The 25,255-nt window shown below is 54.6% G+C and overlaps 1 protein-coding gene and 1 long non-coding RNA gene across 16 annotated transcripts in view; one reads left to right on the plus strand and one right to left on the minus strand.

Moving 5' to 3' along the window:
• SSBP3 (single stranded DNA binding protein 3) overlaps nucleotides 1-25,255 on the plus strand; it is a 163,859-nt gene that overhangs the window by 120,456 nt on the left and 18,148 nt on the right. For 6 of the 15 annotated variants that reach the window (XM_082358382.1, XM_082358390.1, XM_082358389.1 and 3 more), the window contains 4 exons: nucleotides 15,733-15,813; nucleotides 16,715-16,774; nucleotides 20,924-20,990; nucleotides 21,102-21,178. In XM_082358382.1, the coding sequence (XP_082214508.1) occupies nucleotides 15,733-15,813; nucleotides 16,715-16,774; nucleotides 20,924-20,990; nucleotides 21,102-21,178 (285 nt within the window). The remainder of the gene's footprint in view (nucleotides 1-15,732; nucleotides 15,814-16,714; nucleotides 16,775-20,923; nucleotides 20,991-21,101; nucleotides 21,179-25,255) is intronic. The other 9 variants (XM_082358391.1, XM_082358395.1, XM_082358393.1 and 6 more) reach the window with 2 other exon arrangements.
• On the minus strand, nucleotides 1,849-15,573 carry LOC309613482. Its single transcript, XR_014235754.1, has 2 exons — nucleotides 8,193-15,573; nucleotides 1,849-7,833 (listed from the first exon to the last, which is right to left on the minus strand). It is a non-coding gene; the product is annotated as an uncharacterized lncRNA (long non-coding RNA).

The raw sequence follows: 25,255 nt of genomic DNA on the forward strand, positions 1-25,255 counted from the left end.
CCCTCTGTGATCTCATTTGCCTGTTAGGTAGGCCTGAGAGCTGCTAGCATTCCCACGGTCTGGATGAGGAAAGCGCGGCTCAAGTTGGCCAGAGTGCTGCTCAGGGAAGACAGGCCTGGGCGGGGTGGTGGGGTTCAGGGCTTCTTGATGAACTCCCTGTCTGCTGGGGAGCAGATTCCTCCCCTTTCTGGGCCGGCTCTCCGACCCCAGCCCCTTGCCCTGTCTGCTTCCCTGTGGGCGGAGGGGGTCTGATAGGTGCACTGGTCTGTGAGAGAGGACAGAGGAGCTGTGTCCGGGGTGAGCACACCGGGTCCTCCGGGGGACAGAAGCACCCCCTCGTCCCCGCCCCTCGCCCTGCTGTCTGCCTCCCGACTGACAGAAGGCAGGGTCACCCCTGCTGAGAAGGATTAGAGCGGAGGCGGGGCACTGCAAATGCTGGGCCCTGGGCCACGGCTGGAGGTGGGAGTGCTTGTTGTTCCCACCCGAGCCCCCGCCTCTTCCAAGCTGACTTGCTGCCAGAAGCAGCGGAACGCCCCCCCCCCACGCCCCTCCCGTTACTGAGATGAAGCCAGGGGCAGCCTTTAAGCCTGAAGACCCCTGCCCTGGGAGTTGGACGCCTGCTTTGAGTCCAGCCCCGCTGCTGCTAAACTGCTGTGTGTCCTTGGGGGGCCACCCTCCCCTCTCTGGACCTTAGTTTGCTCATCACTCTAGTGAGGGGTGCCCAAGAGGCCTTTATGAACCCCTGCCACTCTGAAGCATTGTGCACTGGGCTGTTCCTCCCTTCCCTGCCGTGGACCCACACGCAGACCTCGCCCCATGTTCACCCGGCCTGTGCGGAAAGGCCAGGGCAGGAGAGGGGGAAAAAAAGACTTCCTTTCTTGCCAACACTACCTCCACAAAGGTCAGTCTGTGCTCCCGCCCCGCCCGGCAACCAGCCTGGTGCCTAACGTCTGCCCAGCGGCAGATGACCGGCCAGGGCTCCTAGCAACCATGGACAAAAGGTTACTCCTGACGTGCCAGGCTGCCTCACCCCCTCGCCCTCCTTCCTAAAAAGGGTAAAAAAAAGTTGCCACCGTGACCGGTGCTTGTGCCTGAGTGCACGCGTGGGCATGTTTGTGTCTGCACACGCAGGCCGCCTCCCCCTCCCCAAAATGTGAACTCCACTCTCGCTGATGAAATGGAAAGTTGAACATAAATCAGTGTCTGCCACCCTGTTAGCTATGCATCAGCAGTCAGTGCCTGGGAGGTTTGCTCAGTAACAAAGCACCCAGCGGCTCCTCAGGCCTCGACCGCCCCCTGTCGTGGAGCCAACCCCACACCCGGGAACGCGTGGGCTGCAGCCGGCCCTGCCGCCTGCCCCTGCCGCCCGCCCCTGCTGCCCCCGACCCGTCCTGGCTCCAATCCCTCTCCAGGGAGAGGCCGGGGAGCGGCTCCGGAGGGACCCTCAGACGTGTGGGAGGCCCGGGGGCTGTGCTCAGCTGCTGCTCTTCCCACCCCGGGAGACCCCAGGGGCCATGACCCCCGCTCTGGGCCTCTTCTCTTGAGCTCTAAACCGACTCCCGAATCTCTGACTTTTATGGATCTGATGCCAGAGGATTGGTGTCAGCAGCGCCTTCACCTCTGGTTTGTTAAGAGCTTGGGCTGGTTTATCCTTCTCCCCTTTGGACCTGGGTTTCTCTTAGAATTGAATTTCTCCCCCTGTGCTGGAGAGCTGCTCTGCCATGGGTGCCTCCATTCCCCCAGAAGATTTCCCCACCTCTCATGGGTGGGGGGCAGGGGGTGGGGTAGACCCTCCTCGGCTCCTGCTCCCTTCTCTACAAATCATGCTGAGATGTTTTTTCCTTTAAAAAAAAATAAAGATCAAATTTCTCAGCCCTGTAGCAGAAGAGGTTTGAGGAAGGGAATTCCAGCGGAATCCTGGAATTAACACACCTTGGCATTACGTGGATTGAGATAGACCCCCTGAATAAGATCGTGCTGCCCTGAAAGGAAAGTGCCCTTTGAGGAGTCTGGGCTGGGCCCAGGGCCTTGGGCCCAGACCGGGTGGTCAGAGGGCTTTCTCTCATCTTGCTTAGGTGCTCTTCTAAGAGCTGGGGACATAGCAGGAGACCCATAGTGTGGATTTTGGGTTCATGTCCTGTTTCTGCCTAGATTAACCCCCCAGCTGACCTTTCCCTGACAAGCTCCTTCCCTTAAACGAAGGCCTTGGAATCAGTGAAGCCTCTGGCCTAGGCCCACCCCTAGGTTCCAGGAAGCCCCATCTCTTGCTAAGACCAAAAGGGTGGGATTAGACTTTTTAAGAGCATGGGTGGGGCCATGGCTTTCATGAAGTGTCAGTTCCGTGCTGGGCTCTCCAAGGGGCTCCCTGACCCTGGGGACACCACTTCAGCTGTGTCTGCAGTGGAGGGGAGCAGAGGGCACCCAGCTGCAGGAGAGTCCTGGCCAAAGAGGCTTGTCAATGCTCAGTGGCTGTGAGCAGGGGCTTTGGAGCAAGACAGCCCACTGCCACTCCTGGTGACGTGTTCTGGGCGGGTTATCCGAGCTCTCTAGGCACTGATCTCCTGGGCTGTGCTGGGAAGCAGTCATTCAGCATGTTGCAGTGCTTCCTTTTCAGAGCGCTGGTGAGGATGGCCTATGCACATGCACGTATACTCGTGTTCAGTGATGGTTTATTGCTGCCGTGGAAACGTGACCCAGTGTTGACCAATGGTCAGAAGCCCAGCGGCTGGGCCCCTGGAGCTCCCACTTGCCTGTTAGCTCATCTGCCCCCTGTGTGTCCCATCCCTCCTTCACCCTCTCTGAACGTGCTTCCTGACAGCCCTGGGGTCATTCAGCCTGGGTTGGCACATTGGTTGCCTTGGGAAAGTCCATTAAGCTCTCTGAACCTCAGCTGCTTCACCTGACAGTTTGGGGTGAAGATACCCCCTACCTCTTGGGGCAGATATGAAGACACCACGAAATGATGCCTGTGAAGCCCTGCCTGGTGCGGGTAAACACTCTGGGTCCTGTGTTGTGGACACAAGCACGGGTGTCCTGGGCTGTTCTTTTCTGCGAGCTAGAGGCCAGGATGGAGGTAGGTCTTCAGCTCAACCAAGAGCAAGGGTCGCCGTGAGTTTTCTCCTTTTTCCATAAGGAATCTCAGGCTCAGTTACAGCCTTGGTGGCAGTGAAGTGTGGGAGAGGTTCGGGGTATTCTCGAGATTGATTGGCTTTTTAGTGCTTAACCCTTCGGTTAGACTGATGCTTTTGGCACCTGCTAAGCACCGGGTCTTATTTGGCCCTCTGACATGTCACCTTACTTAACCCTGCCCACGTGGCTGTCCCCTTGGGCCCTGCCACCTTGACTCCTTGTCCCTTGTCCACCGACAGGAGCTGACAGGGGAGGTGGAAGCAGGGAGGCAGGTTGTATGTCCAAAAGCCTCTGACTCTGTTCCTGCCAAGCTCATCAGGGTGAGCTTGCTATTGTGAGTTACTGTCAGCTCTCCCACCAGGGGGCTGGGTCTTTGCTTCTACTGTTGTCCCTCGGTATCCACGGAGAGATTGGTTCCAGTACCCCTCACCGATACCAAAGTCTGTGGATGCTCGAGTCCCTTATATCAAATGGCCAAGTGCAGTCTGCCTCCCTATCGTTGGGTTCTGCCTCCATGGATATGGAGGGCTGACTGTACTCCTGAGTTCTGTCACTAGTGACTCACCTGGGCATCACTGGAGTTTCAGTTTCCCCACCTGTGAAACAGGAACAGCTCTACCTGCTTCACCAGCTCTGAGTTTGGGAATGTGTTCAGAATGAAAGGCAGATCAGGTGTCTGCACAAGGGCTTCTTCCCAGGGGCTGGTTTCTGGGCCATCCGTTCCTTCCGCGCACATCCAGGAGGGACAGCTCTCCGCCTGGCCCTGCTGGGCTCCCAGGGCTGGGAGGCAAGGCAGTCCCTGGCTCCAGCTGTTCTGGTCCACGTGGCAGACTCCAGCCTGGGCTCACTGCAGGTCAGTGGAGTGGCTCATCCCCTCCGTCAGGTGGTCTTCTTCTTGTCAGTGGTGTCCCTTCGTTAAAAGAATAAAGTCCAGGCTCTTTTTAAGGCATCCAGACCTCTTTGTGATCTAGCCCGTACTACCCTCACCCCGTTGTTGAACCAGCTCTTGGTCCCTGGGACAAGGGCCAGAGCTTTTGCTCTCAGACCCAGCCCTGCCCCGCCCAGCACGTCTGCAGGGCCTCTTCTGCAGATTGCAGAATTCTCCCCTCCCCTTCTTGAAGCCTCTTCAGTCTCAGGTCATTTTTATTCAAGAAGACTTTGACAAAAGTCTTGTCCCATCCTTGCTTCAAGGTAAAAAAATGTACACCCAAAATGTGAATCTGATTAAGTGCCTCTTCCCCAGATTAATTATAATATCTGACCCCGAGAGACTTATTCTGGAGTTATGGAAAGGGTCTAAGAGTTTGGAGACTTGCAGTCTGTTCTGGGGCAGTGCCTTTATCTTTCTGGGCCTCAGTCTGCCCATCAGAAAAATGTAACGTTAGAAGGAGTAGACATGGGAGGTGCAGTGGTAAACAGAAGAAACCCAGGCCCTGTCCTCTGGGGGCATCAAGGGCTTTGGGGGCAGAAGAAGTAATGGAGCACTTCGAGGACCAGTTGGCTTTTGTGGAGTTGGCTGAAGAGCACCCCACATCAGGTGGGGTTGGTGAGGGCCATGAGTCCAGCCTGAGACTAGCTTAGATTCGGACGGGTTACATGTTAGTGGGCAAGGGGGCAGCTCCCTGGGAGTAGGGTAATAGGAAGGTTTAGTCAGGGAAAGAGGGGCTTCCTGAAGGATTCCTTGGGGCGGGGAGGATCTGAGCACAGCTCTGTGTATCGGCAGCTGCCCTGTGGTGAGGGCTGGTCCCCAGCACGGGACTAAGTACTGGACGCTCGGTATCTGTGGCTCTCTGTGGGGAGGTAGGGTGGCCTGTGTTACAGGCGAGGTTAGGGAGTTTGGGAGGGGACTGCAGACGTGCCCCTGGCCCATGAATCTGGAGCTCTTCCACATGGCTGCCCCTCGTGTTGCCACTGAGGTTCTCCAGGTTTCATAGCCCACTGCCTGGGTGACAGTCGGCGGGCTTCCTCAGCCCGTCTCTCCCTGGTGTCCTGGTTCTTTCCCTCACCCCATCCTGTTGCTTCTCCTTAGCCGAGGAAGGAAGACGAGATCTTGGTCCATTCCCCAAGCTTCTCAGGGGAGAAGAGGCACGAGAAACCACCCAGTCATCCTGGAAGCCACAAAACTAAAGGGGGAACCTTGGCCAACTTTCCTCTTTCCTTCTCAGCCCTCTTCTGCCCAGTGGACAGTTGGGGTTGAATTCTGGCATCTGGATTTATAGCTTCCACAGCCTTGGTCTCCCTGCCCTAGTTGGTATGACGAATCTGTACCTTTTGGATCGCCTGTCTGGGCATAAGGGGGTAGGGCAGGAAGGCTGTGTGCACGCATGTGCCCGGAGAGCTAAAAGTAGAGCAAGAATTCTCTGGGCAGACGAGGCAGTGCCTTTTTAACATGCACCTCGCCTTCACTGTGCTGCCGTGATTAACAGTGGAGCCTGAGTGTTGGCGAGAGGTGGCGTGGAGGCTGGCGGGCAGGAGCGGGATGCGTCTTTGCAGCCCTGTCCACTTTCAGAGCGAAAGGCAGTCTTTTGTTGGGTCGGGGGGAGATGTGGTTCTCTTGGCAAGGTAGGCGTGTCCTCCCTGTGTTCTGCAGGATTGGCATGGTTCTGGATCCTGGGTGTGTCTCTGCCTCTCCCACTTACCCACAGAGCCGGTCTCTACTGCAACCAGTAGACGTCTGGGAGGAGAGAGTGTGCTATCGGGATGTCGGCCAGAAACCCACATGGCTGGGACTGGGTCTCGGAAACCCTCGCCAGCATTAAAGAGGGCTGGCTGTTCAGGGCTGGAGTGTGGCTTAGTGGGGAAGCAGGTAAACACTCCATGTGTAGTTAGCAAGAGATGGGAATTAGCACCCCAGTTGTGAACTCACTGTTTTCCAGTGGCCACAGGTCTTTATTTCTAACTCGGGGAAGGGCACAGAAACATCTTTGGAAAGGAATGGAATGGATGTGTGCTTCCCAAGACATAGGTCTGATCACCACTCCCTTGCATGAGCTCCCAAAGGTAAATGACCCCACTCCTCAGCCTGAAGGTCCCAGCCCCAGGGTCACCATCTTGTGCATGAGGCCCCACCCCAGCACCACGCCCACTCTTGCCTCTGCCACACAGATGCCGATCTCAGCCCAGAAGCCCCTTTCATTTCTGCTCTGCCAGAGGACGCCTGTTCATCCTTCCACGCCCTGCCTACGCAATGTGATGGTTCTGTAATCGCACACCTGGTACCTGCCTCTGTTGGAATGCTGCTCTGGTCACAGTTACACCTTGCTCTCTCCACACTGCCTGGGACTCTTTCAGGGAAGGCCAGAGTACTGCTTATTTTTGTGTCTCCAGCGCTTAGCGCACACTCAGCCCAGGGTGCTGGGACCCAGTGGCTGGGTGCACTGCCAGGTGGACGTGGGTTCTGCCCATAAGTTCTGCGTATTAATGCTTTTTCCTGTGTCCCTGGAAAGAGTGCTGAGTTCTGTGGACACAGGCACATACAAAGAATCTTCAGCAGGGAGGCCTCAAGGGTTTAGCAGCAGCGGCTGGAAGCACAGTCGCCCCCCCCTTGCCCCTCCCCCACCCCAAGCACAGCCTTTCAAGGTAGATAGAGCCCTTTCCTGAGATAACCCTAGAGAATTCTTCTGAATTCACTGCATAGGCGAGGGTCAAACAGCACGAACCTGCTGAAAGAATTCAGGGTTGGAATCAAGCCCCCAGAATGTTTTGTGCTGGCGAGCGAGGGAAGAGTGTGTCCCCCAGCATTGTGGCAAGAATGAACGCAGGGAAGATGGTGAGCAAGGAGATGCTCTGGGACCAAACAACTGGTCATGAATGCTGGTTATTGTGTTATAGTAATGAAAGATCATTTTGTTTAAGACCAATGGCCCAGAAAACCGGGGCTCAGAGATTGGTCACATGGCATGTTGGTGGGGGAACCAGAACTCAGGTTTGCTGACCCCGGATCCGGGCACTCATTCTCTTGTCGTCAGTGGGATAGATCCTGGCTCTGGTAAATAATGCTGTAATGTCACTGGACTTCAGTGTTCTCCTTTGTAAAATGGGGTTAATTTTTGCTTCATTTATCTTATTAAAGAGATGTGAAGTTAAAATCAGAAAGTAGATCTAGCACTGTTTTGCTTTTCCTTGAGAATTTAAAAAGACTCCAATTTTTTCCCTCTTCAGTCTTGAAAACCATTACTAAACTCAAGGGTCAGCAAACTTCTTCTGTGAAGGGCTGGATAGTAAATATTTCAGGCTTTGTGGGCCATCTGATCTCTGTCACAACTGCTCAACTGTACTGATACAGCATGAAAGCAGTCTCAGACGGTACACAAATGAGCATAGCTGTGTTCCAATAAAACTTTATTTAAAAAGCAGGTGACAGGCCAGATTTGGCCCTGAGCCATAGGTTGTCGACTTTTCCTGTAGCTCAGCCACAGTGGTGGCCATGCTCTTGGGGTCCTCGCGCGGCTGCTGACCCCAGCCTCCACGCTGGGTGTGGTGCAGGGCGCCAAGCCAGGACGTGGGACCAGTGAGCCCACGTCCCTGGGGCTTGGCTTTCCCGTCTGCGCGCGGGGCTGAGGCAGAGTCAGGGAGCAGCACTGGGGGGGGGGGGGCGCTCTGGTTAGGTCTTGGACGCCGCCTGTACTTTCATTTGCCATGTTTCCTCCCTTTGTTTTGAAAACCGTCGCCTGCTGATTCTGCGTCTCTGTCTCCATGGGACCTCTGGAGTAAAACATGATCTGAGTGCCTCCTGTGGGGTGTCCTGGCAGCCCGTCCCGGGAAGCCAGATTCACAAGTGCACAGACCTCTCGCCCTCGCCACCTGCCCAGCACTGTCCTGGCTCCTCAGAGAGGCACGGGGAGGAGGGGAGGTCAGCCGGGGCGTTTGCTCAGCCGGAAATCAATGAGTCTTTCACTGATCCTTGCACAGAGTGGACCTCGGAAGCTGTGAGGATTCCTGAGGTTATGCAGAGGTGACTCCAAGGGAGACACGTCGTATACTGTCCTGTTCCTCTCACTGGCAACTTCCCCACCATTCCAGGAAGATGGGCTACCACCACTTGCCAGACCTACCCCCCTTACCTGGTGCCCACGGAGGGCCGTGATTGCTGTGGGCTCATCTCCCGGAGGCCGGCAGCCCCCTGACTGTGAGCTCTCAGGGCTGTGCTGCAGCCCGGCCATTGCTCCACGGTTGGGTGTGGCCCAGCTCAGCCCCCTCTAGCCTTGAGTTGGTAACTTCAGCTCTGTCGCCAGCCTCTACTGCCACGTACACACATAAAGATGCCTCTTCCCCGTAGGGGACAGATAGAAGCAGGATAGGAAGGCAACTGTCCAAGTCACTGCCAAGTTCGTTCCCATGGATCGAAATGAAGAAATAACTTTTTCTGAGACGAGCTGCATGTCAGAGGGAGGGGGTTTAAAGCCCTCCCTCCATCACCCCTCCAGGTGGTCAGCCTCCTGCCACAGGGAGGCTATGGGTGGAGGCACACCGTGTTGACAGATTTGGGATGTCGGTGGCACACGGGCACACCTTGGCCCTCTCCCCAGAATGGGCTTATGGCATTTCCTGTCAGCATTCGTGTCCAAGGAGCAAATTGGATTGTCTGTTGCACGCCTGTTGCCATGTGTATAATTAATGTAATTTTATATTCACTCAGTTACAGTGACACGCCCAACGGGCGGATTGCACAGGCCACCAGTAATGCAGGTCATCTGTCTCCCGCTGCCAGTTGATGAAACCCACCCCTGCATTCTTGCCACACCACTGGCCAGTATCCCCAGGAGTCGGGGGGTGAGGGGAACAGGGATGTGTGGAGCGTTTTGTTTCTTGGCAACCTAAAACTTCAAGTCCCCTTTCCCCAAAGGCCTTCTGACTAAAGGCAGATTTGGCCTTGATGGTAATGACGGGGTGTTCAGCTGTTCCCAGAGCACTGTCACAGCTTTTCTGCAAGGAGAGTGTCACCTGGATTCCTCGCTCCTTACAGAGGAGCAGCCCCATGCCCGGGGCTGTCAGGCAGGACTCCAGCCCCAGTGCCTTGGGCTCTGACAGCCGAGTTCTCCCCACTGGCCCACCTCTGCACACAGAAAACGTGGGACTCAGTCTCATCTCTGTTTCTCTGAGAGTCCATGATGTCCAGGCAGGTTGAAGGCAGCTTTGGGGAGTATGGGGTGGCATTTGGCGAAGGAGCCGTGAGTTTTGGAAATACTAAACTTAGCACATAGCTTTTATTACCTTTCTCCTTTAAAAAAAAAAAAATTTAATACAGATTTTCTTTTTTATTTGGTTTTTAATTTTATGGTACTGTCCTCCCTCATTCCCAAGAGTCTTTAGCTCAGAAGACCAGCGTGGTCATTCCTGTTGTTACTAACGTTTCCTCCTGGTTCCTTGAACCCAAAAGTGTTAAATGTGCCCACCCAGGGGCTGGCTGACCATGGCTGAGGGGTCCGCCTGCTGGCCACGCCTCACTGCTCAGCTCGGGCCCTGCCCTGGACGTCCACATGGGGACTGTCACTGCCCTGGAGGAGCCCACGTGGCATCCACAAATAAGGCAGGATGTCCAAAGAGGATGCCGCACGTTTGGAGTGCACCTGGCTGGGTAGAATAGGCCAGGCTTCGCAAAGGAGGATGCGTGGGCTTTCAACAGGCTGAGGAGGGCGATCCCACAGAGTATGTCTAGCTCTCGCTTTCCCTGTAAATGGGCTGTGAGTGGCTCTGGAGCATCAGGCGTGGGGACTGTGGAAGCTTGGGGACCTATGCCTAGCACCGTCAGCTGTACCACCTCCCTGCAATACCTGTAGAATATCCCATTTTCCTTATGAGGAAACTGGACTCACAGCATGTCCTGGAGGAGCTGGGATGGATGCGAGGAAGCTTTCCCCATCGTGCGCAAGCGCATCTCTCAAGGATAGCTTCGGGGGGCGGGGGGTGTGCATAGGTGGGTCCTGCTGACGGTTCTGAGGTGCTTTTCTGCAGAGACCTTGGATCTGTTGTACTCTGCTCCCCACCATGTCGATGATGGCAAAGGCACTTTCACTCAACTGTCAGCGTCTAGGGTTTTAGTGGAATGGTCCACAGCAGAGCCTCCCCGGGCCCTGCCTAAGTGGCTCTCGGAGGCTCCCACCCAGTGCCAAAGTGGCAGGAAAAAGAATAAGGAAGTGCGGGAGTTAACGTATTTCCGTAACGTCTGAGGGGAATGGCAAGTCCATTAACAGGGTCTGGGGCAGAACGAGGCCCAGACAGGAAGTGGGCAAGTCACCTTCCTGTTCCCAGATCCAGTGGCAGGGATTTTCCAAGTTGGGGTGTCCCTTTGGCACAGGTCTCCTTGCCGTCACCCCATGGAGGCAGTACTGTACGATGGAAAGAGTTCTGACCCGCCAGGGGTCCCCAGTTCTCATCCCTTCTCCCTGTTGGCCTCCATTCTGTGGCCTCCCTGGGCCTTGGTTTACTTGTCGCCTTCTCTTGTAACCCGTGGCAGTTTAAACCAGCACTCCAGCCTGTTTGTCACTGTGTCCTCATCCTTCTCCCCAGCTAGCCTGGGAGCTTCCAGGGCCAAGACGAGTCCAGTGCACTTCTGTGACCCTCCCTCACCCCAGCATGGGCTGGCCAGACTCATGGGAGGTCAGTACCCAGGATATGTATGTGGGTGAGTGGCTGGATGCACCCACAAGTCCTTCAGCCTCTAGGAGCACTGCTCACGGGCTTGTAGAATGGTGGACCAGCTAGGCGGCCCAGGACTCTAGAATCAGCCTGGACCCACCACTTAATAGCTTTGTAATCCAAGGCAAGTGGCTTCGCCTCAGTTCTGTGGCTATAAAATGGAGCAATTAAGAGCCCTGCCAGTGAGGAGTTGAGATGACATGAGCTGATGCAAGTGAAGGCCATCTGTACTGTGTGGCAGGTGTGGCTTCATTATTATTACTGTAATTGTTCCCATTTTACTGATGAGAGAAGTGCAGTCAGTGGCAGAGTCAGGATTTGAACCCAGTTCTTTCCAAAGCCTGCTGCTTTGTCTGCATGGATGGGGACATGATGATATGAAGAGAGCGAGCCCTGGGCTGGAGTTAGGTGATGTGGCTCAGGTGGCTCAGCCGCCAGCTTCATCTCTGTGGCCTTGGACAAATCACACCTCTGTCCTGCGCCTCCCCCCCCCCCCCCGCCCCGATGAACGAAGAGCATTGGAAGAAGTGATGATCTTTCAGGGCTGCCAACAAACAGGTGACTGCTGGGCAGGTGTGGTTCTCCCCAAGCTTCTGGTGGGACCCCCAGCCTGGTCCAGCCCTATATTCTGCTCACCTCAGATGTCTGCCCGTATCCATCTCTCTGGCATGTCAGGAGGGTTGATTGGGCAGCACCTAGGATGGAAAGCCTCCAAGGTCTGTGAGGAAGATGGTCTAAATGGAGCTGGATGCAGAGGGTCATCCTGGCCAAGCAGGCTTCCAGATGCACCTATTTTGGGTTCTTCTAAAGCTTTCAGCAAGTAGAAGCCAGGAAGGCCCCACTGGCGGGGTGAGGGCAGGTGGGAGCCAGGGGAGAGTTGTCCTGTGTGAGAACACTCAGTATTATCAGCTTTAAGACTCCCGCCCTCTCTCACCTTCCACCTCCGTCCTCTCCACCTGCCTGCCAGATCTGTGCAGCATCTGGGGAAGAGAAAAGCCAACAACATCCCAACAAAGGTCAGAATCTTAAAACAAGTTCTTTTTTTTTTTTTTTTTTTTTTTTTGGTCTGCCTCCTACATAGCCTTTTGCTCGAGTGGGTAACAAGTTGAAAAGACTAAAGGTCTGTTTTCTCTAAACCTACCTGTCAGTCTCTTGTTGAGAATGCAGACTAGAAAGAGAAGAACACGTTTTTGTGGTTTAATAAAGCACAGGGCAGCAGATGCCATACCTCCTCATGGAGATGGGCAACACGTCCGTCGTCATCTTTACACGAGCAAACATTTTCCCACCGTGGAGCCCCGTTCTCAGCTGCTGAGAACAAGCCAAGTGTGCAGGGCCCTCCCTGTGCTGTTGCACCCAGTCTCAGGGACAGAACCCGGACACAGATATAGTGACGGAGAGCTGTCAGGCTGAGTGGGGGTAGCAGAGATACAGAGGATGGAGATTTGGGAGGATGTGGGTGACCCATTGGCAAAGGTGGGCTTCTGGCTCCGTGGAATAAAAGCTTTCTGGCTGTGACGTTCCCAGTAGTGCCGGGGGCCATGCTGGGAGGTATATAAGCAGAGCCTGGGCAGCCTGACTGGGCCTGGGAGAGGAGCTTCATGCCCTGGGAAGGTGAATGCTGAGCTGTATCTTCGCCTGTGTCCAGACTGTCGTGGGCTTTTCTCTCTGGGTGACTGGCTGGCCTGGGCTAGGGTTCTCGTGTCCTCGGCACTCCAAACCCCAGCTCCAAGTCAGAGGAGAGACTTCAGAACCACTGCCCCCTCTCAGGGCTTATCAGCCTGCTCCCCACGGCTCCCCCCAGGACAAGGAAGTTGCTGGGCTAGGGCCTCACTGACCAGCCACACTCACTTACTGCTACTCCTTGTCATTTGTCTTGAAGCAGTGGCATGGACGCCAAGTTGTTCCCTGTCCACTCATCAGGGCCCAGGCAGCAGGGTCCTGCAGAGAGCTTCTGGGGGAGGTGCAGAGGTGAAGCACACACACCAGCCCTGCCCTCTGGACCTCCGGGGGCCCAGGCAGCCGGAATGCAGGGCCAAGGGGCAGCTTGGAATGACAAAACTCGGGTTTGAGTGCTGGCCTTTAGCAAGGACTGCTTTGACTGAGGCCCCTGTCTGTGGCTGTCTGAGGGGCTTTACTTACTTTTTCTCTGATCACTCAGCGAGTCAGCTGCTCTTGACCTCCCCTGGCTGCCGGGGTGCACAGGTGTGAGGGACCTGCCCGAGCCACACTGCTGGCCCTGAGGGTCACGATGTTACCAGGGAGAGCAGCGAAGGATTGGGAGGGAGGAGGCACTCCTTCCTGCCAAGAGCTGAGGACCTGACAGAAGGCCTTTCCCCCTCTTGGAGACTGGACCTCACCCTTGAACCCTCCTCCTCCATTCTTTTCATTTTCCTTTTTTGGGGGGTTGGCTTCAAATTATCTTATTTTGTTTACATTGCACCCAAGTTTCACGGTACAAAAGACTTGCAGGTGCAAATATGTCCCGCCTTCATTAGCTTCCCCTCCCTTTTTAATTTATGTGATTTCAATTTTCCTTCCCTGTACTGTTAATTAGGGGACCCTCTAATCAGTGCCATTATCACAGTGGTATTCATGTTTAGGAAAGCCGCTAAACAAATGCTTGCAAAATTGCTAAATGGCTAATTAATGTCTGTTAATTAAGAAAATTGCTCATGGTAACAAACCATGCCGTTGCTGGCAGCCGCTAGAAAGACACACACTTGTTGAAATTAGTAGCGTGGCAGGTAGGGGAACATCTGCTCCGCGGAGCTTTTGGGAAGTGAGCAGCCCCTCACTTGGCCGAGAAGCTCCAGGCCTGTCCTGGGCATGGCCCCCTCGCCTCTCTCTGCACACCTCTCTCTGTCTCCATGCCCGCCGGCCCGAGCCCACCCCTCCGCCCGCTCCCAGCTCTGGGCTTTGGTTCCTGAGCCAGCAGCAGGCTGGGCAGCCTGGCTTCGAGGGAGGAGGCTGAGGAAGAAAACCCTGCCTGGGTCTCTCAAAGAGCCCTTCTCCCTCTCTTTCTTAATGAAACCACACTCATCCCCCACGCGTGTTTTGAATTTTTCTCAATTTCCAAGGGTAGCAGCACAGCCCCCAGTGTTGCAACAATGGCTGCAACCCACTTCTCCTCCCGAGTGGGCAGCAGGGCACTTCCCCGACTGGATTTTCATGCTTTTTGACTGTGACCCGCAGTAGAAAATACATTTTTTTTAAAAATTATTATTTATTTATTTTGGCTGTGTTGGTCTTCGTTTCTGTGCGAGGGCTTCCTCTAGTTGCGGCAAGTGGGGACCACTCTTCATCGCGGTGCGTGGGCCTCTCACTATCGCGGCCTCTCTTGTTGCGGAGCACAGGCTCCAGACGCGCAGGCTCAGTAGTTGTGGCTCACGGGCCCAGTTGCTCCGTGGCATGTGGGATCTTCCCAGACCAGGGCTCGAACCCGCGTCCCCTGCATTAGCAGGCAGATTCTTAACCACTGCGCCACCAGGGAAGCTCAGAAAATACCTTTGATGGAGTGACCCAGTACACACACACACACGTATGTTTATAAACAGAGATTAATGAAAAGTATCTGCCTTAAAACACACAAGGCTGTCCAATATTTTCTATTCTTTTTTAAAAATTAATTAATTTATTTATTTTTGGCTGCGTTGGGTCTTCGTTGCTGCATGCAGGCTTTCTCTAGTTGCGGTGCGCGGGATGCTTCTCGTTGTGGTGGCTTCTCATTGCGGAGCATGGGCTCTAGGTGCGCGGGCTTCAGTAGTTGTGGCTCGCGGGCTCAGTAGTTGTGGCTCGCGGGCTCTAGAGCGCAGGCTCAGTAGTTGTGGCACACAGGCTTAGTTGCTCCGCGGCATGTGGGATCTTCCCAGACCAGAGCTTGAACCTGTGTCCCATGCATTGGCAGGCGGAATTTTAACCACTGCGCCACCAGGGAAGCCCTCTATTCTACTTTTTATTGTGTTCCACGTTTTTAAAAACAATGGATGCAACCCACTGAATTGATTTCACCATCCACTAATGGACTGTAGCCCACGGTTTGACCAACTCCGTGGTTTAAGGGAATTCATCTGCCCACCTCTTCTGTGGGGAGTCGAGGCCAGCATAGCCCAGGGCTTCAGGGATCAGCTTGGGATGGGGGTGGCTGGAATGGAGAGCCCCATCCCACTGCTCCCGCACACACCCGCCCAGGTCCGGCTGCAGGGGTCAGGGTCAGCCTTGGACCCATCAGGCTTCTCCTCCTCTCTCTGCCATCTACCGGTTATGTGGCCGTGGCCAAATCTCCTCATCCTTGAGACTAAGTTTCGTCATTGGTGGAAATAGGAATGAGAAACCCATGTCACGGGACCAATTGCAAGTGAAGGCATGTTAATGAGTGCGCTGAGTGGGCGCTCGGTGACCGTCTCCTCCTCTTGTCCCCCATGTGTTCAGTCTCTGGCACCACCTCGCTCCTCCTGTCTGTTCCCATTCATCCATCAGGGCCCCTCCCCTCGGTAGACTGGTCACTGGTCCTGGCCCACGACCCGTCTCCATCCACCCAGCCCGGGAGCTCCCGGAGGGCAGGGCCTCCTGGTCCTTCCGCAGCCCCGGGGGGCGGCTCGTGGGTGCCCTGCAGGGTGGGTCAGTTTCTGTGCGTCCCTGCGCTCTGCCCTGATCCCATCTCAATCAACGTATTTAACATGGCAAACTCCGCTGCAACGGCAGACCATGCCGGCCCGCTCCTGTGTGCTTCCACAAAGGAGCTTGATTTTATTTGTCGTGCCTGTAAATCCCCCTTGAATGTGTTTATCAGCTTCTCTCCCTCCTGCCGGCGACCCAAGCAGCAGCTTGCACCTCCCCGCCAACCAGAGCCCTCCGCCTGCACGCCCGCCCTTCGTTTTGGTTTAATTTTTGTTCTTTTAAGCTTCTCCTGCGCTTCTCCATGTGCTGTGATCTATAACCTGCCTCTACTGTCTGGCCTCACAGGGTCCTCCGGGGTCACAGCCCTCGCCGCACGCACAGCCTCCACCTCACAATCCCAGCAGCATGATGGGACCCCACAGTCAGGTAAACGCACTGTGGCTCGCCCGCCCGCCGGGGGGCGCGGGGCACCAGGAGGACAGAGCCAGCAGAGGAAAAACAAAAAATGTGCTCTAGCCATTGCTTTTGAGGAGATTTGACCAAGGAGATTTTTTTCCCCCCCAAAATATATCTTTTTTTTCCTAAAGATAGTCTTCATTCCTTGGACATCACATCCCTCTTGGATATGAAACCAAAAGAAAAGGAAAACTATTTCTGTGACCTTGTCAGCGACCTTTGCGTTTTTGTTTTTTCCTCTCTCACTTTTGGTTTGGTTTTTGAGTTTGGTTAACCATTGTTTGTAACCAAAGCTGCATCCCTGGCCTTTTCTTTGTGCACTCGCTGCTGAGAAAGCTTTCTTGCCCATTCCCCCCCCCCCCCCCCCCCCCCCCGCATTGAGTTAGGGCGCCCCGCTGTCCCCTCACTGTTTTCATTGTGTACCTCCTCCCCCGCCCTCCCACCTGCGCTCCCCTTCCCCACCCCCTTTGTCGGTGTTGTGAGTGCGTGTGAGCGCGCATCCAGCTTTGTCTGCACGCTTGAAAATTTCCTGTACAAGTCCCTTTCCGATTCTTTCACTTGCCCTTACCAAGAGCAGAGGTCTCCTCCTCTGCCCTGCATTACTGTAACCGTTCCTCCGCGTCCTGTGCCGGGTCCCAGTTGCTGCCCCGGCAGGCATCCAGAGTAGATCTCCGCCAACAGGTGCAGGGTGTATGCATCTATCACTCCCTCCACCCAAAGGAAGTTTTGCCCGGAGGGAAGAGGCCACCGGGAGGAAGAGAGTTTAAAAGATGACTAGTTGTAACAAAACTGGACTTTGTGGAGAGGAGCGCATTTCTGTCTGTCACCGTTCAGTGCAGGCTGTCATTGAACTAATGCCCTGTAATTGCAGCCTTTTATGTCACCGCGATACGCAGGCGGCCCCCGGCCCCCGATCAGAATGGGAAACCAGGTACTGTACCTTTTCATGTTCTCTCCCCTCACTCGGCCACCCGTGAACCCGGCTGGATTTGGACTCAGATGACAATCTGAGAGAAGGGCTGGGAGGTGGAGGGACAGTTTTAACGTGGGAGGCTTATAAACAGGTCCCCATTGCAGCCCCTCCCAACATTTCACCTGCCTCTACCGGTGGGCTTTGGGCAGTCAGTTCTGGAGCAGCAGGCCGGGAATGCAGGGTTTCCACTCTCCTAGAGAAGGTGGTAACGCCCCAGCCCCTCCCTTCCAGCCCCTTCTTGGAAAAGGGTCTTCCTTCTTAATGAAGTTAATTGACAACGTGCATTTTTTCCTGGAAGCTTTTGAGAATTGCCAAGGCTGGTAAATATAATCCTGCTATTAAGGGGAGAAATGGCCAGTAGGAATGCTTAGGTCAGGAGCCTGGATGCAGCAAGGAGGACATTTGTGAGTTTTTAAGCAATGTCTGCCTGCTTCCCAGACCCAACTCAAAATAAGAAAGGATTTGTTCATGTAATTAGAAAAGTGGTCTGCTTACGGGGAGGGGTTTTCAGCCTGGAGTTGTGGGCCTTATGCTGGCCCATTAGGGTTGGCAATTCGAGGTGGTCTGGAGAAATCGGTCCCCAGCTGCCCTACCTGATTCAGCCCATCCAGGGGCGGGAAGAGAGCTGCAGAGGTAAAGATGAATTATCTTCTTTTTAGGGTAGACAGACTTAAACTTTAAATAAAAAATCAGGGAAATTTCTTTTCATGCCCATACATCTTTGTATACATAATTCTTAGAGTGACCTTGCAGAAGCCCTTCAGAAAGTCTGACCAGAAGTGCCAGTACATCCAGCCCTTGTTGCCTTTGGAGCTGGGAGTTAGGTCACCAGCTAGATTGGCATTACCTGAATGTGATACCTTTCATTCTCAAGGCTCTGCAAGAAAACTCCTGAGTGAGACAATACAGGGACTTTGGAGAGATGCTCATAACCAGGGGACTCCGATTTTAAAGTTAAATAGCCTACCAGTTTCCACTAATTCTTTTTCTCCAAAAATCTTTTCTTTCCTGTTTTCTCTGACATGAAGGGGAAAAATTCGGACAAGAATTAGAGACCCAGCTTTTTGAGCAAAGAGGGACCCTAGGATATATCATAGATGAGGAAACATAGGGTCAGGGTGGAGCAGTGACTTCCTTAAGTGTCTCAGTGAGCTGGGCTCGTGTCAGTCTGCAGCTCCTGGCCCAGTGCTGTTTCCTCTCCACCTCACCAGGTTCAGTTAGCTTTCATAGGTGTAAAAGTGCTGCCCCTTGCCTTTGGTTTTAACAGGCCATCAAGTGGGCCTCCTCTGCCATCACATGCACGGACCCCAGCAGCAACTTTCCCTCCTGCCCACCCAGGGCTCTCCTTAGCCCAAACTGGCCTCTGCCCCAGGGACGGAACAGATGCTTCCTTATCATATATTGTGGCCCTTCCTCTAGCAATTAAGGGACACGAGAGGAAACGTTTGTTTCTATTTATCAATTAAGCATGAGCAAGTGCCCAAGAGGGCACATGGAGAATAAATCCATCATCTGTACCTTGCATTACAAATCAATCAGGCCAACCTCCCCACCACTCCCCCATTGGAAATCTATACCGATTTCCAGCTTCCTGTGGACTCAAGACATTTCTGTCCTCCAAGGGGGGATGTGTCCCTGTCCCAGGAACTGCCCCTGGGCGTCTCTTGGAGAGTGCCTCAGTTGGGGCTGCTGGTCCCACAGAAGCCTCTATGCCACCCGTTAGCTCAGCCTTCCCCAGGGCAGGAGGAGGAAGCAGAAGCAGCTCAGGCCCACGTGACCTCCTGGGTTAGGGCAATGAGAAGGGCACTTAGGGAGACCAGGAGCTCAGGGTCGTTGACCTGGCCCTAAAGCCTTGCAAGGCCGTCCTCCATCTGCCTCCCTGGCTAGGGGTTTGGAGCCTTGTACAGAGAGCATTGTGGTGTTTCAAGCCAGGGTAGATGGGTGGGCGGTGAGCAGTGGGGTTCAGCAGGGTTAAGGAGAGGAAAGCTAGAGTCTGGGGTTGTCAGGTGGCCCTGACATCACATCCCAGCGGAGCCCCTACCCCACCCAGCCCGCGGACTCGGGCAGGCAGCTGAGTGACCCAGCAGATTCTGGTGGGATTTGTCCGTTCACTGGGCAGACACTTCCTGCGCCTGCCCCATGGTGCTGTAGGCGAGGTGCTGGCCTACTTCCAGGAGCCTGTGGGACAGCCCCAGAGCATCTCTCTCCCCAGCAGGCTCCAAGGGTGTGTGCACGGCTCGTGCTTGCAGTCCCATATATGAGCCGTTATTTTTCTCCTTTCTTACGCCTGAGGGCTTCAGCCCTTGCAGTGCGGCCCCTTTTACCTTGGTTGTTGCACACCTTCCTTCCCTGGTAGAGGAGGCCCAGACTGCCTCATTTCAGGGTCACTCCAGTGAGGGAAGTGACTCCCGGGTCCCTTCTGGGCCTCCGGGAAGCCCTGCTCTGCTCCTGAGTTCTGACACACAGCAGGGTTAGGGGAACCCAAGGAAGAGCCTCCGGCCAGAACTAGTGGTCAACACTGGGCTACCTGAAAAGGAAGTGGTTGTCCAGCCCCCTATGGCCGCTCCATCAGAGTTAGATGGGGGCTTACCAAGGCCTGGGGTGGGGGTCTCCCGGCACCTCAACATCCCAGGAGCCCCCAAACCAAACAGCCTCAGTGGCAGGTCTTCCTGTGTCCTCTCGGAGTCCTGAAACCAGGCTCGAGAAATATCCCAGACCCCCAAGTGGGCAGACACAAACCAGCCAAGTGGTTCAGAGCTTGGGAACTCGGGAGAGGAAGCAGAGCTGGGAGAAAGCAAGAGGTCGGAACAGCTAAAACCCAGGGCCACAGAGAGGGACACTCCGCAGCCCCAGGCAGATGGAAGCAGCAGGTGCCAGATGCCACTTCTCAAACAGCAAGTACCCGCAGGCTTGCATGGCGCTCCCAGAAGCCTCCCCCTACCCAGACACACGCACACAGGCCATTCTGAAGCTAAACAGTGAGAAGTTGTCCCTTTGTTTCCCACCACCTCGTTCCAGAACTGGTTTGGAGTTTCCTGTTGGGCCAGCCGCTCCCCACTCAGCCATCATCCCCACAGCACAATCGGGGCTGGGGGACCCTGGGCGAAGCGGGGGGCGGGGGTGGAGGTCCTCATCACAGGTGCCCAGCTTTCACAGAGGCTTTCCTCTCCAAGCCAAGGGCCTGTGCTTAGTCCTAAGACATGGGGTTCTAAAAGCCAAGTTCCCTTTCCCTCCCCCTCCCCCAGCTCTTTCCTCTTTTTTCATATTGCAGCTGAAATAACTTCAGTCTCAAATAAATCGCTTTGAAGGGGTTTTCGTAGCCGGTGTGCCAAGCGTTCACTCAGGAAACCCCTGGCCCCGTCCTCACCTCTGTAGTAGTCACACCAGCGTGCGCCGCGTGCACCAGGCTTTGGGCGGCAGGTTGTCACTCAGCATCCTGCTCACTCTCTCCTAGAGGCTGCCTCCTCCACCCCTGGGGTCCGGGTCCCGGTGTTCTTCCTGGCTCTGCCGGCAGGCAACTGAGGGCCCTCAGGCCTCTGGACCTCAGCTCTCTCGTCTAAATCTCAAAAGCCGCCTCCTCCCCTGCCCCCTTGAAAAAGGACCTCCCACGGTGGCAGGATTTTAGCTAGTGGGTCTCTCGGGTCCCCACAGTTGGGAGTTGGGGATAAAACGAGTTACACCTCCACTCTCCACGAGGCAAAGGAGAGACAGGGTTTGGCCTAAACTGCATTAGCTGGAGTTTGGGTGGTAAAAGGGAGGGAGGGAGCAGTGCTGCCTCTGAGGGGGTGTGGCTGGTGGCCCGGCCAGAGTGTGACTGGGCTCTGGCTGGTATGCAAACCTGCCAAGACGGCAGCGCTGGGCCCTGGTTCCTCTCCCAGAGATGAAGCCCCCATGCTGACCTACCCATGCTGCAGTTTTCCGTAACGCCAGCTGGAGCTGACTGCTGCTGCCCGGGGGCCCCCCAGCCGGCGGGCAGCAGGAGCGGTCTTGGGGAGGCCATGAGTGGCCCTAAATGGTCAGGTGGGGAGCCTGGGCAGGCAGGTGCATTCCCCTCTGTCCCCAGCTCCGGGGGGCAGCCACTCACCTCGGGTCTTACGTCTCTTTCAGCCTCCGGGAGGAGTTCCTGGGACACAGCCACTGCTGCCCAATTCCATGGATCCCACGCGACAACAAGGTAGACAAGGCAGGGTGGGCCACCGGGGTGGGGGGGCATCGGGAGGGGCTCCCCCCGCCACTGTCTGCCTCCACCTCCTGCCACTCACGGCTCACCCGCTCTGTCACGCAGGGCACCCCAACATGGGAGGATCAATGCAGAGAATGAACCCTCCCCGAGGCATGGGGCCCATGGGGCCCGGCCCACAGGTAACCGACCGCCTGTCTGTCTGTCCATCTCCCGGCCATCTGTGTGCACCCGCCTTCTCTCCTCTTTCCAAGTCTGTTAGTCTTTCCATGTCTCGCAGCTCAGAGGGGTGAGGGGAGAGGGCGTGACCAGGGCCCCAGCAGCCCGTTATGCCCACAGCTGGGCAGCCCACCTGGCAGAGTTGAGGGGACCCCCAGCGAGCTGGGGAAGAGGAGCATTTGGGAGCCTTCCATGGGAGGGATTTGAGGAATTTGGAAGGCAGGGGTCTGTGTCCCCGAGCAGCAGTGTGGGTCCCCAAAGCTTCCTCCCACCCTTGGGAGGTGGGGTGGGCCTGAGCTGGCTCAACGGTCACAGTTTGTTGGGACCCAAGGCAGGATATTACATTATTCTGTCTGCAACTCACCATTTGTCTGACTTTGGACGAATCACTTTCACCTCGGTGGCCCCAGCAGGCCCCAGCGTCCCTGCCAGTCCAGTGGGGGGTGAATCTGTAGCTGTGGTTCTTGGTGGTACCACCCAGCTGCGAGGAGCCAGGTCTGCCAGGGCCCCGGCGCTCCCTTCAACTCAGAGCTTTTGCCATTTTCATATACCAAGCTCCTGCCTAAGCTTTCTTTTGCCCAGAGGGCCTCCATTGCCAAAAAGGACAGTTTAGAAACCTCTAGAGGAAATTATCTCAAGTGCCCTGCCCACCCCTTTATAGCAGCAACACAGCGGTCGCTCCTTGGGACACAGCTCCATACCCACAGGTCCGGGGTCCCACAGCACCATCAGGCAGGGGTCTGGCAGGCCATTCCTGTTCCAGCACCTTCTCACAGTTGGCTCCCGCTCTTCTGAGTATTTGAACGCGGCTCTGGGTCCTGCAGGCGCTGTGGCAGAGAGTTTGCTGTGCTCTGTCCTCCTTGGGATTTCTCTGGTATCTGACTATCTAAAGCCAGAAGTCTGAGTAAGGAGAGGGGCATTTCACAGTGAGAGCAGGAGGATTTTGTTCTAGGGTGTTCCTTCCCTTCTTTTCTGCCCTGCCTGGAGGCCTGCTTGTCTCTCCCACTCCTGCTTGTCGGTGTTGGGATGCTCTGGGCCCCTGCACAGGTTTCCGGTTCCCTGGGGGTGAGGTCATGCCCCCACTCACGCACACATGCCTCCCTTTTGGAGGAAGAGGCGTCTGCCACACCCCACAGTCCTCCACTCTGTCTGGAATTGTATTTACAGCACACCCAGCTGCCGCGTTCTTCTTGGTGATGGCAGCAACATCTGTGGCGTTGAAAGATTTTTAGGGAGGTCCTTGTCTTTCGTTGGCCCCTTAATCCTAAAAGGAAGCAAGCCCACACCAATTGCAGCTCCAGTTTTCTTTTCTTTCCTCAAATCCCCCAGAGCTTGTGTTTTCACCAGCTCCTTTTAAGCTACCAGAGTGGCCCCTTCCTGCCAGGCGGCCGGCTTGAGCTGACCTCCGCAGGAACCCGTGGGAGGGGTGGCAGGGTCTGAAAGCCAAGTGTTCCCTCTCCTGAGTCAGAAACTCTCAGAATTCTCAGCCACACACTAGAGATACTCTTGGTGTGGAAATAAGCAGTGGCCTTGGACTTCCAGGATGTCCAGGGGGTGGGGGAGTCTAGGGGACACAAGAGGATGGAGTAGTCCACCACCCACCCCTCTTGATTCTTGGAGCTGAGCAGCTGCATCTGTAAAATGGGAAGGAGACCAGTACTTCCTTGTGCAGTTGCTGAAAGGAGGAGGCTCAAGTTCTTGGCGCGATGCTTGGCCCAGGGTAGCCTCTTAGGAAGCAGTTCGTGTTTTCCAACTTGGGGCCTTAAAACCAGTGTTCAGGACTCGAGCTGCTTGGGTCTGGTGATTGCTTCGCATTTCTTTTTATTTTTTCTGGCAAAGGCCATTAACAGCTTGTTAAGTCTGTAGTAATACTGAGGTTCCAGAAGCTGGGAATGGATAATTATCAGACGGACCAAGGGCAGAGTGTCCCAAAGTCTAGGACTTCCTGCTGGCTTAGTGGGAGTTTCGTCGTGTCCATGTCCCTGAGCAGCAGTCTGGCACACTCTCATGGCACGTTTAAAGAGGGTGGGGGTCCTGAAGGCTGAGGTCTTGCTGGAAAGGGCCCTCCTGGCCTCACCAAGCAGGGTACAGGGGTGGAGCTCTTGTAGGCTCGGAGGTCGGTGCCCAGAGGGGAGGGAGAGGCTAGCCCTGCGGTGAGGCCAGCTGACCCTTTCCACCCCGCCAACCTCAGGGGCTCTGAAAACATCTCTCCTTTTTTTTGTTTTTCTTTTTTTCTGGTTTTATTGAGATATAATTAAGATACAGCACTGTGTAAGTTTAAGGTGTACCGCATAATGATTTGACTTACATACATCATGAAATGGTTATCACGATAAGTTTAGTGAACATCCATCATCTTATATTGATACAGAATTAGGAAATAGAAAAAAATGTTTTTTCCTTGTGATGAGAGCTCTTAGGATTTACTCGTAACAATTTTCATGTATAACATAGAGCAGTGTTTATTCTGTTTATCGTGTTGTATGTTACATCCCTAGTACTTACTTGTAATTGGAAGTTTGTGCCTTTTGACTGTCTTCATCCAGTCCTCCCCCCACAACCTCCTCAGCCCCACCTGCTGCCAATGGTAACCACAAATCTGATCTCTTTTTCTATGAGTTCATTTGTTTTTGAAGTATAATTGACCTGCAACACTGCGTTAGTTCCTGTTACACAACATAGTGATTCAGTATTTCTGGACATTTCAAAATGATTGCCACAATAAGTCTAGTTACTATGATGTGTCACCATACAACGATATTATGTAGTTACTGACTGTATTCCTCACACCATACATTTCATACCCATGACTCATTTTATTTTGCAACTGGTTGTTTCTACCTCTTAATCTCCTTCACCTATTTGTTTCCTCCCCACAACCCCCCCCGCCCGCCCTCCTCCCCTCTGGCAACCACCCATTTGTTCCCTGTATCTGTAACTACTTCTGTTTTGTTACGTTTGTTCATTTGCTTTGGTTTTTAGCTTCCACGTATGAACGAAATCATACAGTATTTGTCTTTCGTTATCAGACTTATTTCACTTAGCATGATGCTTTCAGGGTCCATCCATGTTGTCACAGATGGCAAGATTTCAGTCTTTTTTATGGCTGAGTGATATTCCTCTGTGTGTGTGTTTACCACATTTCCTCTATCCAAGATGAATGGATAGGTTGCTTCCATATCTTCGCTATTGTAAAAAATGCTGCAGTGAACATAGGGGTGCATGTATCTTTTCTAATTAGTGTTTCTGTTTCCTTCCTTTCCCATATCACTTGTGCCCCTCTGGGTAGGGTGCAGTATTAAATTCCAGAGCCAAACCTCCCTTAGAGCAACCCAGATGTCCTCACCAGCCCCTCACTGGGGGCAGAAAGACCTGGCCTTGAGTGAGCCTGGGCCTGGGCAGGATTGGGGTATGAGATGGATTGCAGGTTCTGGGGTCAGCCAAGGAGTGGGCATCGTAGAGCCTGAAGTTTTAGACCCCCAAGCTGAGGGTAGGGAGAGGACAGGACCTACCCCCCAAGCCCTTTCTCTCTGTCCCCTGAGGGTGCTGCCCTGATCACTCAGAGTGGACAGGAGAGGGATGAGCTTAGTGCTAGGAACACCGTCCTGGCCTCAGCTCAGCCTGTTTGGGCCTCCAGTCCCTCATCTGCAAAATGGGTGGCCGGGTGATGACCTCACAGGGCTCGTCGTGGGGCTGCGTGAAACAGCAGCTGTGAGACAGACCGCAGCACAAGGCTCCGCAAAGCATTGCACGGATCCCATTCCCTCCTTAGAGCCTGGGCCCAGGGAGGGAGCCCTGTCTCTGCCATGCCTGGACTGTTAAGAAAGGCGACCAAGCCCCTTCAGGCAGTCTTTAGTAAGCACCACTGCATGCACAAGGCTGTGCTGAGACTGGACACAGAGGTGGGAAAACTTCAGCCTGTTATTCCAAGTGGAGAATAAGATTTCTAATAGTGGGACCACTCTAGAACTTTCTGAACAAAGAATAGGTACAGTGTGGTCTTGGGGCTACTTTATAGGTTTCAAAACCGAATGGAGTAA

Source organism: Balaenoptera borealis (assembly GCF_965194805.1).
Source record: "Balaenoptera borealis genome assembly, chromosome: 1".
Taxonomy (NCBI): Eukaryota; Metazoa; Chordata; class Mammalia; order Artiodactyla; family Balaenopteridae; genus Balaenoptera; species Balaenoptera borealis.